General features: G+C 40.5%; 1 protein-coding gene across 1 annotated transcript; it reads right to left on the bottom strand.

Annotated features, from left to right (window-relative positions):
- Nucleotides 1-7,752: 7,752 nt before the first annotated feature.
- On the bottom strand, nucleotides 7,753-19,606 carry LOC119017036 (CMP-N-acetylneuraminate-beta-galactosamide-alpha-2,3-sialyltransferase 1-like). Its single transcript, XM_037093428.1, has 8 exons — nucleotides 19,546-19,606; nucleotides 15,685-16,359; nucleotides 11,908-12,053; nucleotides 11,575-11,771; nucleotides 10,969-11,148; nucleotides 10,045-10,090; nucleotides 9,850-9,969; nucleotides 7,753-8,673 (listed from the first exon to the last, which is right to left on the bottom strand). The coding sequence occupies exons 1-8, from the start codon at nucleotides 19,604-19,606 to the stop codon at nucleotides 8,506-8,508; spliced, it is 1,593 nt and encodes a 530-aa protein (XP_036949323.1). The 3' UTR covers nucleotides 7,753-8,505.
- Nucleotides 19,607-20,204: the final 598 nt, after the last annotated feature.

Here is a 20,204-nt window from a genome sequence, read left to right as displayed (position 1 = left end):
GAAGAATGGTTTTTGATGATGAAATACAAATTAAAAGCGGGCTACCAAACAGACAAAGTGGTTAAGTATAATCTGAAAACAGATAGTAACCTTTTAATATAATGCAATGGAATAAAAAGCCGCACTGGAGCTTATGATTAGACATTAGGTGCATTTGTGCAGTCACTTACTATGGGCTATTGAAAAGAAAGAACAGCTATTAATGGCAGTTACATACATCTTCCTGATGTCTCTCTCAAAATGACTGAGACTAATCTAAATGTAATGTATGAAACAGATTGTAGAAAGGTTGCTCACCAATGACTAAACACGTGTGTGGCATTTTCACGAAGAATGATTTTTGATGGTGAAGTACAAAATAAAAGCAGTCTACTAAACAGACAATGGTAACAAAAAAAAAAAAAGTATTATTTGAAAAACAGCAAGGTCTTAAATCCATAAGATGAATATGATGTATGACACACTGATAAAGATCAAATAAAGTTTAAAATGAGCTCCAACCCAACTGGAAGGATTAACATGCAGAATGTTAATCCATCAGTGATATAATAGTCCAGTAGGTTAACTATAGGCTACTCGCTACTTTTCTCAAAATACGTTTAACTTCCAACTTTCAACAGACTTTGACACAGAACTTGTCCCTCGAATCGAGTATTTGTCTCCTCTCTCTCGTGTTTGCGGCGCTGAGTCAGATGCAGCTGGACGTCAGGTGTAAAATGTAAATGCAATTATTCCGCTCGCGGTAGGCGGGGCCCCGTTGCCATGACAATGACGTCAATGTTGGTGTCGAGTAACCAAAGGTCAAAATAAAGACAAGTGAATGAAAACGGAAGGAAACTTAACAGGCTGCCAGGAATAGGACAGAACATGACCGAATCGACTCAAACTTCCAAGCTGACACATCGCGGCGGGCGTCGGCCCTCAATGCTGCGCGGGGATCATCGTTTTTTATTCGCCGGTAAGGAAAACGTCAGACAGCAGAAGGTTAGGGTCACAGACGAGCTAACAGAAGCTAGCCGTGTCGGTGAGCTAGCTAGCTAGCCAGCCTAGGTCGTTGGCTAACAGGAGCTAGTGCTAACACCTACCACATTAACATTGTTTGCTCTGGCAGGCTGCCCGACGAGGCAAAGTTACTTTAACGGCTTCGCAGGCGGCAGACATTCACTTACGGCAACTGGAGCTCGTTACTGAAGGCTATCTCGCTATTTAAGTTAGCTTTTTTCCTGTGTTGCAGTCAAGTCAGGATAGGACACAGTAGCTGGCCTTGCGTTAGTGAAGGTTCCCCAGCTGTTTAACTTCTCTGACATTACAGAGCCGTTACACTACAACGCTGCCTGATTAATGTGGATCTAACCTCAGTGTTTGAGCTAATGTCATGGCTGCAGGTTAGTGTGACACTAAGCTAGCTTGTTAATCTTTGCAGAGCAGTGCACTGAGTTCACGTAAACAAAGTTTGTTTAATTGAGTCATAATTCATAGTGACACACAGCAGTTGCTCGTACATCATTAGTGTTAATAGACGCTTGGCAGAGAGCTTGAGGTTGAATAACCCTGTGCGTTGTCATTGAAAGTCGTCCTCAGCATCAGTCAGTTTTGTGCAGGGTGATGGTAATGAGGTCAGACTGACATCTCTCCTTCTGCATGTTTTAGGACAATACAAGACCACAGACTACAATGTCGTTGACACTGGAGTCTGGATTGTCTACAGACATCATTCTACAGTGACGCTGCGTTATACTGGCCAGATGGCCATTTTCCATAGTTTCCTGCCCTCACCAGGTTACACCTGCAGGAAGGAGCCCGCACAGCTCTCAGCATGCACAATAGAAATATCAACATTTAGAAAAGACAATGTCCTTAACTTTGGAGTCCTGCGTCTAATGTTTATACCATCCACTACTTGTCCACCACTACTTGAGGTTGCAAATGCACACGGTAGTTTGGGGCTGTAAACATCCCCGACTGGAAGCTGTCTATCCACAGAGCTTTCAGTCTGATGTTTACTGCCACCGACTGCCTCCGGCTCCACAGCAATGGAAGAGTGAGGTAAATGTGCTGTGTCCATTCTCAGATCCAAACGTATTTGTCTGCGAAGGTTGTGTTAATACTCAGGCTATTAATCAGGCCTTGTAGGTCGTGTTGGCACCTAACTTTGTGGTTTTGGCGGCGTACATCTTCAACATCAGTTGTTCAGACTCAGTACATGTAAACATCCTACACTCAGCTGTAATCGGTTGCAGCAGAGGCTGAGAGAAGGTTGTTTACTTGAACTGGCTGAAAGTGACACTTTGGCATGAAGCAAGCCGAGCAAAGGGCATCAACATCAAGGTCATGCGTCACAGGTTTATCAAGTCAGTTACTCCATATAAAAACACAAGAATTTTGAGACTGATTCAGTAAAGCGACCAACATTTGTAGTCACTGGATACTTGTATATTTGTGAGCTTTGTTGTTTTTATTTCATACTACTGTGAATAGAAACATTTTGGCCTTTTGGACTGTCATTCAGACAGCTATGGAAGATGTCATCTTGAGCTTTGAGATCTTGCTTGACATTTCATATGCTGTTGATTATAATGAATATAATTAATCATCGGTTGCAGCCGTAACATACAAATTGGATGGTACAACAAGTGAAGTTTATGCACATTACCTTCCTTCCTTGGTGACTAGGGTGTGTGGTGCTTTCATGTTTTGTTTTGTTTTTCCCTGTTCAGACTAAACAAAAGAAATTTGATACTGTGAGCCCTCTTAAAGTAAGAGCTTGCCTGTTGTGTAATGATGTTGACTGCTGGCGTTAAAAGTATGCAAGGCAGCTTAAATATGTGATGTTATCGTGAAGATAATCAATCATCTCTTCTTCCCTTAACATAAGGTGTCTTGTGTGAACCTTTCTCACGCACTCCTGTCGGTGTAATGCAAGTGGTTGGACATAAAAACGTTCAAATACAATTAAAAGGGAATGTTTAGAAGATATAAAAACATGGTTTTGTAAAACATTAAAAGCCAAAACACAGGAGAAGAAGATAAAAGAACGTCTGAGGTTTGTGTCAGTGGATGAGCTGCACTTGAGCTCCAACAGATTTCCTGTTCCTGCTTCATGTTGACCTCTTAAATAGAGTCTATAAATAGAGACCCTGCCAGGGCCTTACGGAGCAGTCTAATTTCTGGATACTTCCATTAATCAGCATGAGTAGGTAGGTTGGTGAGTAAATGAGGAGTTTATTTTTACCATAATTTGTGTCTGTGTTATTCTAGTGCACCACTTAATTGTTGAATGAGTGTTAATGACTTGTTAACGACAATATATTTTGTATCAGTAGTGTGTTGATTGATCGGCAGATGTATGATTTTTTTATTCTGGAGTTGTTTACAGATTTATGACATTTTGTTGAAGCACAATAAAGATTTTGTTAGTAACCTGATGTTGAAAATCAATAAAAATGACATGAAAATTCAGAATGTATCCTGTTTGCTTTCTTTTGTTACAAGATCTGTCAGACTTTTATAGTACAACCAAACAACTCACAATTAGAAATAAATTCATGAAATGTTTTCTGCAAAATATTGTATATTACATATGTATATGTACATAGCATCAAACCAGTAATCTTCAGATGGTCATAAAAAATGAAAAATATAATGAAAATGTGTTTGATTCAAACAGATCAATGTATTTACTCATTTAACACATGTATGTATTTAAAGATTTGGTTGTTCCCTTCATGTGTGATAAAATAAAAAACTTAAATCAAATAAAATTAGTGCAACAAACTGAAGATTAGATTTTTACCCTGCTCAGTCTAAGTGCTGCACAGACCATATATTCACCACTAGATGTCAGACTTGTCCTACTATTCAACCAGGATTGCCCTTCATCATACAGCTCGCTGTCAGTGGTGACTTACTGACTAGCAAGGTCAAACACAAAACTCAAGGAAACAGATAAAGTGTCTGGCCAGATTCCAGGCCTGTCTGAACAAACAGTGTTTTTCAGTGTAGAATGACAGTAAAGGTACAAGCTGTGTCCTTTTGTTAAAGCGTAACGGTTGTCAGTCTAAACACCGATTGATCTTTGTTTTGTCCGTCTGGTTCATAACGCTCTTCATTTACCACCGCTGCTACTATTCATACTGCTGCAGGTGGCAAAGCTGTCTTAAAATCTCCTCTTTCTCAACGGGCTAAGAGCTATCAATCCTGTTGCCGCTTATTGATGTGTCCACCTTATAGTTGCCATTTCTAAAAAGCAGTGTAAGATGGTCACACGTATTGAAGCCTTCAGACGTTGTTACTGGATTGAAGTTCACATTTATGTACTAGTTGCTTTCCCAGTTGCACATCCATTTTCAGGATGTGAGTTTGCATTAACGAAGTTGCCGGAAATCAGCTCTGCGCTGTCTCATGTTTCCAGGTAATCACTTGTACCTCTTGATGATTTGGTTTAAACTGCTATTATGGGACAAAAGGAAGTAAAAAAAAAAAAAAAAAGAAAAGAAAGAAAGAAAACAGGTGGGTTAGCATTTTGCAGCACAGACTTTATGGTCATAACAAGGAAACTACCTCAAAGTGTTTTCCAGGTAGCAGGTCACAGCTTTAAAGATATATGTAAAGCATTACCTTGAAACAAAAGGGAATGTTTTATGTGTGAGAATATGGCTATCGTAGCAGTTTATCACTGTCTTGTATAATTATTTTATTTTAATCGAGGCATTATACTGATCTAACCATGTTACTGTTGGCAGGTTAAAGATTCATACATTTTGCCTCGTTGCTATCACTAATAACCCATATTCTTATACCCATTAATAACCTATTACGCAGAAATTCAGCCCAATATTACCCAGACGGCGATGTACAGCGCGACCCTTTTTGTTTCTTTGTCTGTCTAGCAGAGGATTTTCATCTGCTCTCTCCTTACCTGAGATTGGGCCTAATCACTGTAACCTACTGCCAGCAGTGTTCTCTGGCAGCTGGAATCACAACTGCCTCTGCTGCATGGGGACAAATCAGGCTAACTGACCATGATGTGTTACCTGGCATGTCAGCACGGGTGGGGGTGGTGGTGCTGGTAAGTGGGGGGGGGGGGATTCTGGGTGGACGTTGTTTATCTCATTTAGTTTTTTCAGCTTCATCTATAACAGTGTCGCTGCTTTAACCCGAATGAACCAGGTTATTTCCCTGTTGTTTACCATCATGATAGACAAGGACAGGAAGCCTCTGCACGGGTATTCTGCTCACGAGTCAGACAGATCCCTCACTACACGGCTTAACCAATGATTAATCTGCACTGGTTTGTTTAGTAAATACAAGAAATCTGTGGAATCAGAAATACTGTAATGATTAACGTGTGTTTTAGGTCAGCTTAATTTTTCCTCAACTGGTCAGGCTCACATGAAGATTCACTGTTTTCCATTCATCGCCACTTGAATCGGCTTGCTGCTTTTGGAACACAGTCAATGTATTTCCCCCTTTCGCTAAGGATTCCTTATTTGTTATTTTCCCATCTAGAGCCGTTTGCCTCCTCCTAAAACATGTTACAAAAAAACAAATTCTTCTGGCAAAATGTTTTCATTTGTTTTAGATCCCCTTCTCTCGCTGTGATCCTTCCACTTGACATTTTCCCCGCTGAGTGCAAGTGAAGTCAAATCGCATTCAGGTCTTTTATTGCTGTACCATGCTTGGCTCTGCGCGACTTCCTCAAAACGTTTTCTGCCACACAGAACATTTTCATTTGTTCATTTGTTTCAAAGACGGAAACAGAACAATGATCCACGCAAGTCTCGCAGCACATCTCCACAATGAGAATTAAGAGAAAAGTAATCATCTTTTCTACTTTCTACTGTGACTGGACCTTATACTTTCAGCTTGTAACCCTGGTAGCTTGCATGAATGAACAAATATATTTCAAAAATTCCTGACATACAGCAAACAGAAATCAATCAAGAGTCCCAAGTGTTGGTGATAACATTTTTTAAACAGGTAAAAGGTGGATAAAAACCCATCCTGTCTAAATCTGTTCACTGAAACTTTGTCACAGAAATCCAATAGACATGATTTGCCTGGATCGAGCAGCACCTCTTTGCATGCACGCGCAGAAGAAACATGGTGGAAATTATCAAACATTTCCATATCCATAACCTCTCGGATCGTCAGCTGTGGGTAGCGGCTATCATTTTCAAATAAATCATCAAGTTAATGAAACAAAGTTATCAGGGATTTGTTAAAGAATGGCCGGAGGAAGTAAGGGCCTCAACAGCACAAATGATTCACCTCGCATCAGGTGCCAACTACTCTGCAAAGGTCTCTCTGTCATTTTGTGTCAGAACAAAGCTGTAAACAGCGTCTGAGGTCGTGCTGTGTCCAAATGACAAATAGCATCAATTTAACAGCTTGGTGAAGCAGGCAGTGTTACATTTTTCCTGCATTACTTTAATTCTCACCACGGACTTGTTATTGCACGAAAGGCACTAAAGCATCAATAGCACCAATAACTGCATTCCTCTGAGAGTTAGGCTGCCAGTGTACACACACTACCAAAGTCATATTCACACACCCAAATGCAACTTGTTTGTTATAGTTGTTATCAGGTTTGTGTTCCTACCCATGGCTGGCAAAAGCATGGTAAATGTTTTTTTAAAGAATATCAGCATGAACTAACCATCTAAATAAAGGCTTTTCAACCTTTTTTTTTTTTTTTTTTTTGCCAGAGGAGCACGGCTTCAGATTTTTTTTCTCTTTTTCCCCGAACGTCTGCGTTCCCTTCCACAGGGCACCTTCATCACATTTTGCTTTGAACAAGGCAGGTCGCCACTTCCATGCACAATCAGGAGCGAGCAATTCAAGATGCTGACAGCTGTGGTAGTGTTGTGGGACAGGTCACGTCAAATCTCATCAAGTCACACCCACACTGGTTTTTGTGTTTAGCCCAACACCTCAGGATGTTAATGTCGAACGCCAGAGACAAATGCTTACGCTTTTAAAAAGAGGTTTTCATCTTTGTAGAAAGGATTTCACAGAAAAGTATTGTCTTTTGGTATTTTCACTTAGCGGAGGAGACTAAATGACTCTTTTTTTTTTGAAGCAAGATTGGTAACCCACTCGCGTCAGTGTACTGGGGGCCAGATGTTGTCCACCAGAGAGGGCTGTTCAGTCAGTGTCAGAGTGTCTTTAGTCAAACAGCTCCTCTCATTTCTCTGTTCTGTGCCTCCTCATCTCCTCCGTCCTCCTGTGACCTGAAAGTCGATGTCAACACACCGCAATGAAGGATGTCTCAATTCCTGAAATGCTCTTTGAGGGGAGAGGAGGGAGAACAGAGGAGGCCTTTAGGAGGAACTATGAGCTAGGATGCACAAGTGTGTCCTTAGCGGGAGTCTTTTTCTGCACCCCTTTTAGTTAAAATGTATCGAGGTGTGTATGACCTAAAACTCATAATGCCGAAGCACAGCTGAACGAAATATGTATAAAAAGTCGTCCGTGGTCCTCTGGCTTGTTGTTCATAGTAGCCTGATGACAGAACAGTGAACAGAACAATGAATGTGACATCGCAGTCACTATTAAACTAAATGTGATACGTTCATATAGAAAAAATGATGGATTGGGACTTTAACAATAATAATAATAATAATAATAATAATAATACATTTATTTTATATAGCTCTTTTTCAGGGTATACAAAGACACGTTATGGGTTAAAAAGTAGAGGTATGAAAAACAACAGGCTAAAAATATAAAGAAAGAGACAAGTCATAAATTGCATAACTTTATACACTTTACAGGTTAAGTTTGGCCAAAACATTTCTGATGCAGCCCATGCTGATGGAAAGCGGGGTGAAGTTTGATAGTCCACGAAACACTTCTGGAGCTTCACGGCAAAACAACGTTGCAGAATTCTCCTAAAAAAAAAAAACTGAAGTACATAAATGGGACTGAAAAGCTGTAAAATGGCTAAGCAAGACCTTTTTTTTTCCCTGCATGTGAGCAATTTATGTACTAAATAAGAGGACCAAACCATTTTTGTTTTTTTACCCTGAATCCATAAAGTTATTAGTTACCATATACAATATAAAGTCAAGTCACAGCATGACTACCAGCCAGGGATATATGCAAATAATGTACCGCTCTTGCAAAGGTGGCTGCCTGTTTTTTCAAGCTGAAAGGTTTTTCATATATTATACAACACAAAAACAGATCTGATAAGATGCAAAACTGAAGCCCTCAAAATCTTTGAAGTGAAGATGCCAAACTGAAGCTTTTGGGTCTCTATCAGACATGCAAAAACTGATCTGAAAAGAAGCACCACGAACAAATGTGTTTCCATTTAAACTTAAGCTTTCTAAAACTGGCAGATGGGTGTCTAGCAGACATGCAAAAACAGATCTGATAAGATGCACCGTAAAAAAAAAAAAAAAAAAAAGATTAAATAAAAAAATTGTTTTAACTGAAGCTTTTTAAAAGGAGCTTTTGAGTCTCTCCTATCAGGATTTTGCACAATTTACGAGAGAAACATCAGCGCCCTTCATAAAACTTGAGTATTTGTTTCTCCGCTAGCTTCTGGATGATACTGTACTCATGAGTTCCAGGATGTAATCCAGTTTTGAACTTTTTGTCTTTGAGTTTTTCCCAGTAATGGCTCCAGTTTCCATCATTGTCTGCTCCGTAACCGAACACATGGACCTGGGAAGACAAATACAAACATGTGATAATCAACCGCATCACTTAAGACAGAAAGATGCTCATTACTAATGTCAGGATGTTGATTTTGGAAACAAACACAAGAAATGAGTACTGACTGGGCCATAATGTTCAGATTACCAGTTATACCATTCAATCAACTCAGTGGCAGTTTTAAAGTTAGGGCAGGGTAAAAGAATGGTGTCACCTGTCAGAGGGCTCAGCACATTTCTGCTACTTGGGGTATATGTTTACTGATAACACAGAGTATCATCTGAATATCAACTGAAGAAAGCTCTGCTAAACTTATCCTAAGCCAGTGATTGCCATGGGTGCATCGGCTGTGCACTGTATGTTGTTCTAGTGCCATCCTTATAACTTAAAACAAGGGAAATTGATAACTATACTACAAATGGGACTCACGATTCATGTGGATCGAATCCTGCTTGGAATATATTTTTTACACTGCTCATTTATTACTTTGCACACTAATTTCCATGTCTTTACAGTTTCCTGTCATTGTTTGGTTAGGTTTAGGGAACTGAATTACTTGGTGAGGTTTTTCTTTGATTATACTACCACAAATGAGTGGACCATGTACCAAAAGGGGAAGTCAAATATTCTAAGTCCTCCAATGTCACTGAAAAAATATGTTTGTCAGAGCCTGCCAAAGATGTTCACTGCCGGACAGCATTAAGTCACCTTTATAATGGAAGCATTAAAACTGCAGCAGTGCCCCTCAAAAATGGCAACTCCCTGGAAACAAATAACATTTCATCTTTGTTTAGGGAAGTTGCCACGGTTGGTTCAGATTCATAGTCTATAATAGCAATGTCATATCCTAGCACTTCCACGGGGAAAAGAGATTAGATAAATATGCATATTGGATATGTAATAACATTGGGAATGGGTCTATATTAACCTAAATCATGTTAACTCAACTATTTTTGACCTAATACAAAGTAATACTCAGTAATACACTGAATAAAACAAGTGTATCTGGCTTCAATCTTCTCCTTCTTTTAGAAATTTAAAACCTAGTGAAAGCCTGCCGAGTGTCTCCCTAAATCATATACGGTACATTTGCTTGCTATTTCCCTAAGCAATATGAAATTTGCATCTACTTAGCAACAGTGTTGGCATTCACAAGGAAAACCCCCAATTCTTCAATGAACTTACCTCATCACAAATACGCAGGGCAAGAATCAAAGCCATAAAGCCGGTAGAGGGATAATGGCCATTCTTTGACAGCCAGCTGTCATGAACACACCTCATAAAAGCTGGATTCACCACCATCACCTGTTACAAATATTCACCAAGAGTCACATTTTTTGTCAATACAGTTAACTGTCGAATGCATTCAAAAGAACTCACCATCTCCTTGTTAGCTGCGATATGTGATTTTACTGGCACATAAGACCTATTGTAAAGACAATGATAATAATACATAAAATTACAATTACTTTTGTCAGTAAAATGATATAACAGGCACCCCAAAAGAAAACTGTGATTCTTGATTTGAATTCCCTTCCCAGGAAATACATATTTCAATTTAGCTAATAAAGCAACTTAGTTAGATCTAGCTTTAAAAAAAACAATTCAGAAAACTACTTGGTAAGGCTGAACAAACGTTTTAACTAACAGAACTGGTCATTTATAGCTAAAAAAAAAAAAAAAAAAAACTATTTAGGTTTAGCTGACAAAAATATTTGGTTAAGTTTATTAAAGTACTATTTCAGTTTAGCTAACAAAACCACATGTTTTGGTTTAGCTTAAAAGCCACTTGGTTAGATTTATCTTTTAAAAAAATACAAAAAGCTACATATTAATGTTTATCTAATAAAACAACTTTGGTAGACTTAGCTTAAAAAAAAATATACAAATTTCGGTTTAGCTGACAAAACTTTCTGGTTCAGATGACAAGAAGTACTTTGTTAGGTTTAACCAACAAAATTGCTCATTTTTAGCTAACAAAACATAATTAGGTTTAACTAACAACATGATTTAGGTTAAGCTGACAAAAAATATTTGGCTAGTACATTTCAGTTTAGCTAACAAAACTACATATTGTGGTTTAGCTAACAAAGCAACTTGGTTGGATTTAGCTTAAAAAAAATACATATTTCAGTTTAGCGTACAAAACTACTTGGTAAGATTTAACAAATAATACTACATATTTAGGTTTAGAAATATGACAAAATATTCTGTTTCGGTCTCTCTGTATCCAACACTTTGGACACATAGCGGGAGACAAATGATCACATTTACTGTATGTAGTACTTCAAAAATATGACTCACGTTCCATGAAACCCTGTGGTGAAGGCCTTCATGAGCCACTCAAGATCCTGTATCTTAAAAGGCACCAGCACGAGGTGAGTGGTGTTATCCAAGTCCACGGCACTCTCTGGATACATGATGTGATGAGTTGTTCTGGTCCCGACGTCCACTTCATAGCCTTTGGTACGACCATGGTTCATTCTAAACAGTACAGAGGGATATACTCGTGTGTCAGTTCATGGCCAGAATATTTTTTTAAAGGATCGCTTGAATTTGAGTTTTTCTGACATGGAGGAAATGTTTTGCATGTTGGTCACACTGTTTGTAATCATTGATTAAAGGAAGTTCACCCCAAAAAAATGATTCCAGTCAGTTTCTCCTCACCCCCATGATGGGGAGAGGGAGCCATTTTACATGTTTACATCCTGTAAGTCCCCATCTACCTCAGATCTTAAGGAGAACGCTGCACCACTGTTTTGTCGTCAAGCTCCAGAATTATTCGTGGACTGTAAAACATCACTCAACATTTCCATCAACATCGAGGTGAAGAGATGATGACTGGATTTCATTTTCAGTTTTTGGGTGAACTGTTCCTTTATAATGGCTTTCCTTAGCCAGCTCATTTACCTTATGACAATGTCGTGAGAATCTATTTCAGGTCCATAATTCGATCCTTTCAGTTTAACAGAATTCCCCACCAGAGAACACGTCCTGCAGCTGCCGGGGCGGGGCTCGCTCAGACCTGGACTGGGTGGGATCATCTCAAACAGCCTGCCCACTGTCTCACTGTAGGCACTGAAGTTGCGCCGCTCAAGCTGTAAACGCTGGCACACAAACAAAACGTGCATTGCTGTCACGCCGGTTATGAGTTGCGTGATAACAGCCTATTGTGAGACAAACAAAAAAGCTCGATGGCCTTGTGAAAGGCTGAGGCTGTTTCCTTGTGAGGCGACGTCTTACCTTCCACCAGTTGAAAGCATCCTCTGGGAGCTTGTAATCTGCCGACAAAAAAAGTTCCACGGATCTGCCGAAGCAGTGCATCCACTGCCGCTCGATTTCTGATAAACGCTTAGTGCAGGGGCTGGCGTCCTGAGGCGGTGCGTATTCTGTAAGCCTTCTTACAACATATCTTCTCAGAACCATATCAGTGCCAATCACACAAAGCAGTACAATGAGCACCTTTTTTGGTAAATTCATCTCGGCTCTGTGATGCTCCACAGCCTCCCTTCCACAATCTGTGAAGAGCGTATGTCAAAATAAACATGCGAGTCTAAGTCCATGAATCACAATCAACCCTGTTGGTTGTAGCAGTCCCTTTAGTGCTTGTTATGCCTTTTTTTTTTTTAATCAAGCTGAATTTTCACAATGGCTCTGGATTTTTAAGGTTTCAGGTCACCTGTTGTGCGAGATGTTGAGAAGATTTTGAAGCAGCATTGTCTAATCATACCTGAAGAGACATTTTTACATTAGCCTTGAATAGGCAATGTCTAATTAATCCTGAATATGCATTGTTTTGTTAACTGCACTGAAGATGCTTTTTTTTTTTTATTATCACTGAAGTATTTATGAGATTTGGGATGGTCTGGGACTAGCTGTCAGGCATTTTCCTGCCAGTTTTGCTAAAAGGTAGTTTGGTACTGGAGAGTTCACTACATGAACTCATCTCTATATCAGGCAAAAACAGCTGCTAGTCTCTGTGAAGTGAACATCACAGCAGGCACTATAACTACCATGAGGAAAAACACATTCTCCCTCTGATATTATTATTATCATTATTATCATTTTATTATTATTAGTAGTAGTAGTGGTGGTATTATCAATATATTGTTATTATTTCTATTGTCATTATTGTGTTTTAGAAGCTGTTAAGATAGCGTTCGTAAGAAGTTCAGACAGTCTTCATAAAAAGTTGAATGAAATGAAATGAAATAGTGTTCATAAGGAAGCATTAACAACGTCATTCATTAATGAGCCAAATATATGTAAAAATCACCTAATTAATGTAAAGTCACCTAAATTAATCAAAAGCAGCATCAGTTCAAATGCATTAAAATGTATCAATTGTGATCATATTTCGTCTTACCTGGTCTGCGTCAATCCACAACTGGTTGCATGCCCAGTGTTAGGCTTTACATCCTTCTGAGAGTGGGACTGGCACGTCTGTGGAACTGGTTTGGAGGGGGTGTGGTGTTGTGTGCAGAGGTGTCCAGTGTCCATACATATTTATGATGGATGGTCTCTTTTGGAATGTCGGAAAGGTAGACCACTATCCCCGATGTGTCACTATTTGGCAACCTGGGGAACCCGAAGTGTCAGTATAAGAAGAGTTGGGAATTCTTTATTACTTTTGTATTCCTTTCTCACTTTGTTTTACTACTGTTGCACGACAATTTCCCTCGGGATAAATAAAGTTTTCTTGAATCTTGAATCTTGAATGAGACACAAAAATGAGCTTTTCCTACAAATCAGACCTTAAAATATGTCTCCAGTAGCTCATTAAACTCAATCTGTATCTGATCAAGATCCTGGCAAAACCGCTGCGCTTCTCCATCTCTCAGTCTGCATCGCTGTCGGTGGATGTGCTCTGCTGACCTGGGGGCCGACGCAGAATGTTTACATTATATTTGCCTTGCAGGCACATGCAAACACATTGCACACTGGCCCTTTTGGTCTCAGAATGGACAAAATATGATTTTCAACTACTATAATTAGGAAAAGTTTCACTAGTATCAACAAAAAATTGGATCCCATTGAAAAACCTAAAAAACACATTTGAATTTGAGTACTGGGTTAGATTAAGGTTTTACCACAGCTGCCTTTCTGACAGTGTGCTCTACCTCACTGCACATGTGTTATCCAGAGTGGATAATTAAATCGGATCACATGCCACCAGCTCTTTTAGAAGTACACAGACGTCTTTGGTTTTGAGGTCAGTGTGTACCCGAAAGATGTACCTGAGTGAAACATAAAGATACAGAAAACTTGGCCAGTAGAAAATGTTCCTTATGTGATGTGATGATGCTGGTAAAGCACAGACATTGAATACAAGTCTTTATCTCTGGTCCAAAAGAAAGAAAGAAAGAAAGACATCCAGTCTGTACGTAATATTTGTTTTGATGCCATCATATTACATCATTCAGTTCATCCGTTCATCCATTCAATTATTTAATTAGATCTGGCAAACGAAAAATGAAAGCAGTGAGCAGTGCTGGTTCAGGCGTGTGCAAGCTGACCAATCAGAGCGGACGGGGTATTAGAATGGGAGTTCTTAAAGAGACAGGAGCTTAAACAGAGCATCTCAGACAGGGGGGAAACAGAGCTGCAGGACTGGACGGTATGAGAGGACTGATGTGTTTTTTGACATTAGAGCACATAAAGCTACTGTAATAGTAACTCAAATAAAATAATGAATCTGAGAATAATATGTCTCCTATAGAGCAGCAGTCGCAGGCTCAATAATTAGGGCAGCCTCACAGAGCTGCTAGCATGGCTTTACACTCTAAATACTGTTGTGAAACAGTGAAATGTTCACTTACTTCTCTAGATGGCGCTAGTAAGATCATTCTGTTATAGTAGATACATATGAATTAGGAATCTTTGGGCACTAGCGGAGTTAATTAATACTTAGTGGATGAAACTGCAGAGCTGATTCTTTTCTTTTTTTTTTTTTTGGCCTGACTGCTGCAGGTAAACATTCATCCCAGGCATGTAAGGCTGAGATTTCTTCACTGGAATGATTGGGTGAACTCATTACTGCTCTTGCCCTCCAGCAGAACATTTTCAAAAATATATATATATATATATATATTAATACGCGTTCATATTTTTCATCGAGTTGAGAGTGTGATCCAACAGATGTTAGTCATCAGTTTGATAGGAGCAGAGGGGCCAGGCTCTTCCTCTGAGACACATCCATCAGTCATGGAGGGGGAATCACCCAAGTCCAGCAGGGGAAGGAGCCGCGCTCAATTAGTTCTGGCTCCAGCTCTGTCCACCTGATCTATGGAGTGCAATTAGAACAGAGCCCAGCGAAGGCCTGGTCATTTTTTTCTGGCTCGCCGAGTGCGCCGCCATGACTGCCTTATTATTATCATAGTTTTTGTTTCATGTATCGAAGGTGGGGAAATCCCTCACTAAGGCACTTTACTGTGACGATCGGTGTGGTTAGCCTTTACATATAGGAATATGATATCACAACACAATCAGCGAAGAGAAGAGATGTAGAGCGACTGGATTGGCTGAGCTGGTGGCATCATGCGTCAAAGTCATAAAGTGCCTTCATGGTATGTAGTACGATTCAAATGAGATTCACCACAGATTCTGTTCACTGACTGTACAGTTAGGGTTTCAGGCCACCTCTGTCTCTGCTTGGTGCTTCGGACTGAAACATCTCAATAACCACAAGCGTGACTGTCGTGACATTTTGCCCAGACATTCACAGTCCCCAGAGGATGAAGCTGACCGCCTTTGTTGATCCTCTGACCTTTTTATCTAGTGCCACCAGCCTCTCTTTTCACCTAACAAGTGAAAATGTCACCCATAGGCTGGATTCTAATAACTTTTGATATTTTGATCAGCCTGTATTTTGTTTGGTGCTAATCAGTGAAGTGTAGCATGCCATCAAATGAAGCAAAAATGCCAGTTGTGCTAAAAATTACTCGCCAATCAATCGAGAGCATGATATGCAGCCTAGGGATGGATGGATGGATGGATGGGTGGATGGATGGTAAAGCCCACTCAGGCCCCTATTGTAAACTGCCTCCATGTTTGGAGTCTGCTCCAGTTTATCGTCCAGCATCCCACCCAGGTATTTGTATGAATCCACACTGTCAACGTCAGTCCCACTGATGCAGACTGGAGAATGCAGGGGCTTGTTCCTCCTGAAGTCCATCACCATCTCTTTCGTCTTCGCCACGTTCAGCTGCAGGTGGTGTCCTGAGGAGATGAGGGTGGGGGAGCTGGAGTCAAACCTGTTGAGAAACTGGTTGAACTCATTAGCTTGTTGTTCATTTCCATAAGCTGTTCCTCCACCTTTCCTCTGTAAGTTGGTGATCTCCCTCCTCCCAACCCATATGTCCCTGGTGTTGTTGTTTTCCAGTTCGTCTTCCAGTTTTCTCTTATAGTTGTCCTTACTCTCCCTGATGCCGTGTTTAAGTTCTCTCTTAATATGCTTGAGCTCTGCACAATCCCCTGAACTAAGGGCCCTATTTTTCTTATTGAGTAGGGCCTTGGGGTCACTGGTTACCCATGGTATGTTGTTTGGGTAGCAGTGGACCTCTTTAGTGGGGATGGAGTTGTCCATGCAGAACCCAATGTATTCAGAGATGCAATCGGCGAAGACATTGATGGCCTCGATGATTGCATCTCTGAATACGTGGTTTGTACATCCCAGTGAGTGGCTTCCAGGGCGTCCTGCAGTGATTCCATGTAACTAAAGTCCAGCAGCGAAGTCATTTCACTCCTCTAATATCACTGGCAGGGGAGGCTGACAGGTTACTAATGTTAGCTTGTAACGCTAGCGCTGGCGGCCAGGAAATTCTTTCTTATCTGATGACTTTATTGATAGTTTGAAGTTGAGAATGTATCGCAAGCGTCCATGCTTATCTTTCTCCACCAGATAAACTGAATATGGCATTGTGATGATACCAGGATTGCCACAGCGTCACAAGAGAAATCACCACAGCTGAAGACAGTATATTGGAAATGGCCAGTCACATCTGTTTACGACTACTGATGACATGTGAGGGTCTTGAGGGAGATTTCAACCCATTGTAACTGTTCTGAGGGACAAGGAAGCACTCAAAAAGAGGCAGGGGTAATGACTGGATGTAGCCCTAGTCTTTTTTTTCCCTGTTTTGATTAAAGTATCCTTTATTCAAAAGTTGGAACAGCGTACATGGGAAAGGTTTTCTCTTACTGCTCAGTCATCTCTGTGGATTCAAATATGTAGCCATTTCTACCTAATTCTCAGCCCAGCAGGATGCAGTCTTGATTATTATTCCATAAATAAGTGCAAAATGAGCTCCAATTAAGAGGTAATTGCACTGCTGTTGAGCAGTAACAAGATGCTAATGAAAATCCCAGTCTTATGATGGGACCGGGAGATTGCTTTTAAAATTAGGCTGCTCCGCCAGTTTTGCTCTCTGTGGATGGAGGAATTAGACAGCATGGGCCTGGTTAAGGGAAGTCCTTGCTAATTACTCTCAAATCCCAGTGAAGTCCATTTGTGGCAATAATTGCCCTGTGATTGCCTTTGTACCCACTCATCTCACAAAGCTGCTCACGATTTCTATTAGAATTTCTCGCAGACTGTGTTGCACGGCGCTGCTGCAGGTTTTCTGGGGTGATGCTCTTAAAATGAGGGTAAAAAAAAAATCATACTACATACATCAACTGCTTTTACTTGACTCATGATGATTTTATGCATGAAGTTAACTCAGGATGTAGCATGAATTTCTGTTGTCACACCATTAAAGTCATAAAATTGGATTTTGGATTTGCTCAGCCTCTCTGAAAGCAGATAAACAGAAACACGTGCATGGTTAAATAAAGATAAACACACCTCAGTGTAACTGTGATCCATCTGATTTGTCCACATATCAGTTACTGTATTAAGTAAGTCTATTAAATGTTCCTTACCTTACGGCAAGTGTGAACTATTGCTCACCTTTCATCACACGTATATTTCGGAGTTCGGCTCCAAACAACATAGTCTCCATCATCCCCGCTGAGTGGTGTGTTTGCCTGCTGAGTCCATCTGTATCATTCTGTGTAGCACTGCCTCTGGTTCTCAGATAAACTGATAAAGGGATGGCCTCAGGTTCTCCTGGTCTCCTGTCATAAACTGATAAATTTTGGCAAGAGTTCCTGAGCCATCTCTAACAATTTCTGTGTATGAGGGGACGTTATCTGATGTCACACCAGCACAATGCTGAAAAATAGAAATGCAAAAAAGTTATGAACTAACCATTTACCAACGTATAACAGCTTTTTTGCATTTTAGCAGGCCAAAGTTAGCATTAGCAAAAAACACCTGGCTGCTAGCATGTCTGGAGCCAGACTCTCTCTTGTTGCTGCCCATGTAGGAACATACACATGAACATTGCAGCCTGGATCCAACAGCAGTACAGATACAGATCAAACTGTTCATTCATTTTAATGACACACCAATGTTAGTGCTAAAACCACAACTTCATTAAAGCTAGGTGTCAATCTGAACAGCTCAATCTTGCACATTTTGTCTTTTGCAAAAAATAAAATATCAATTTTTAAAGGTTATGTATGCAACATCTCTGCTGAGAAAGTCAAGTCTAAAATGTAAATTTCTCGTCACGTGGTCATGAGAGCTAATGTGCCGTGATGTTCATTATCACATTTGACACCATCATTCCACTCCATGTATGCATTAATGCCTCAAGGCTCTCTTAGATGTATTTTTAGATATCTGGGTTCCTGTTTCCACTGAAACACCTCCCCTCTGACCTCAGATAGTAGGTGGGTCTGAAATAGTGGCAGTAATAGGATGAACTTTTTTGCGCTAATGTGTGAATGACTCATGTGAATGATCATGGACCTGTTTTTTTTTTGTTTTTTGTTTTTTTTGTCCTGCAGACAGACTGTAATACAACATGTCTCAAATAAAGGGCTTTGTTCTAGAAAATCTGTACTGTTGGATGCAACATGCCTGATACAGAATGAGAGAGGGACCTTTCGTTTGCCTGAATTTGGACGACACCAACTGGTCCATCGTTGCGAAACCAGTGGGACAGAAAACGTTTTAATCAAATACAAGATCAGTTTTTTCAGTAAACTATGAGTTTGGCAGTTTTGTTTTTATCTATGGATTTTGGGGATTTTTTTTTATGGATTTCATTTTTTTTTCTGACTTGCTCATTTACAAAGAATTAGAACACGGATGGATTTCTTAGTTAAAACTGATATAGACAAATTTGTGATACGCACTGAACAAAAATGTACCCCTTTGTATTCGCTCGTTTTTTCTCGAGTTGAAATAAAAGTTATTTTCATACAGATAAAAGCTCTTTTTTTTTTTTCAAGCTTTTGAGCGCCTCTCCTTGGCCAAGATAATCCATCCACCTGACAGGTGTGACATATCAAGATGCTGATTAAACGGCACCATTAGTCCACAGGTGTGTTTGGACTGCTCACTCAAAGATGTGCAGCTTTATCTCACGACACAATGCCACAGGTGTTGCACGTTCAGAGGGAGCGTGCAGCTGTCGTGCTGACGGCGGGAATGTCCACAAGAGCTGTTCCCCATTTATTTGGCGTTCGTTTCACAACCATATGCTGCCTCTCATGTCAATACATCCAACTGGCCTCATACGGAGCGCATGCAACCACAGCAGCCCATGACCTCTGCACTCGGCTTCTCCACCTGCATGGATATCTGAGCGTGGCTTCCCAGACAGGAAATGCAACAGCTGATTTGTAAAACCAGAGGATCTCTGCGCAGAGACTGTCAGAGAGTGTGTGTGGTATGGGCAGGCATAATGTACAACAAGCACAGGTGCCTCTTATTATTCATGTGGCAATCTGAATGCACACAGATAGATGAGACGAGATCCTGAGGCCTACTGTCGAGCCGGTCATCCACCAGCATCACCTTGTCTTGCAGCGTGACAATAGGCGGCACCATGTTGCGAGAATCTGAAAAACATCACGGTGCCTGCGTGCTCACGAGGCAAGTCCGCCACTGAGCATGTTGGGATGCTCTGGATCGATGTTCGCAACAGCATGTTCTACTTCCTGCCAATATCCAGAAATATCAGCCACTGAGGAGGAGTGGATGGACACTCCACCAGCCAAATGCTGTTGTTTTTTTTGTTTTTTTTTATTAATCTTGCCCCTCTTTTCCCTTTTTCTGTGACCACAAAATGCATATGCTGCAAGTCATGTGATGTCCATTGTTCAGTGTCCTTGTAATGTGGTTTCGAGATACAGCTGCACACTTTAGGGTGGCTTTTAATAAGCACACCTGCACACCGGCCATGCTGGTGGATGGATCATCGCAAAAATGAAGAAGCTCACCGACACAGATTTGTACAAATCTGTGTGCAAATGATGAGAGTGCATCATTTATTTATCTATGTTACTTCAACTCGTGAAAAAAAATTGGGAGCGAAAACGAAATGATTGCATTTATGGTTGGGGGTTGACATCCATCAATATGCATAGCCTTTTTCACCCCTCTCCTCTCCATCCTTAGTATCAGAGAGAGAGTAGGGGGCACAGGG

The sequence above is a fragment of the Acanthopagrus latus genome, chromosome 3 (assembly GCF_904848185.1).
Source record: "Acanthopagrus latus isolate v.2019 chromosome 3, fAcaLat1.1, whole genome shotgun sequence".
In the NCBI taxonomy this organism is placed as follows: Eukaryota; Metazoa; Chordata; class Actinopteri; order Spariformes; family Sparidae; genus Acanthopagrus; species Acanthopagrus latus.
Note: the sequence above shows the minus strand (reverse complement) of the source record. Positions and strands in the feature narration are given on the sequence as shown.

Coding starts and splice junctions, on each gene's coding strand:
- LOC119017036 (XM_037093428.1), bottom strand. CDS start 19,606: ATGGTGCCGCCTATTGTCACGCTGCAAGACAAGGTGATGCTGGTGGAT. Junction 16,360..19,545: donor GGTGGATGACCGGCTCGACA/GTAGGCCTCAGG, acceptor GAATCACTGCAG/GACGCCCTGGAAGCCACTCA. Junction 11,149..11,574: donor TCTCACGACATTGTCATAAG/GTAAATGAGCTG, acceptor TGTACTGTTTAG/AATGAACCATGGTCGTACCA.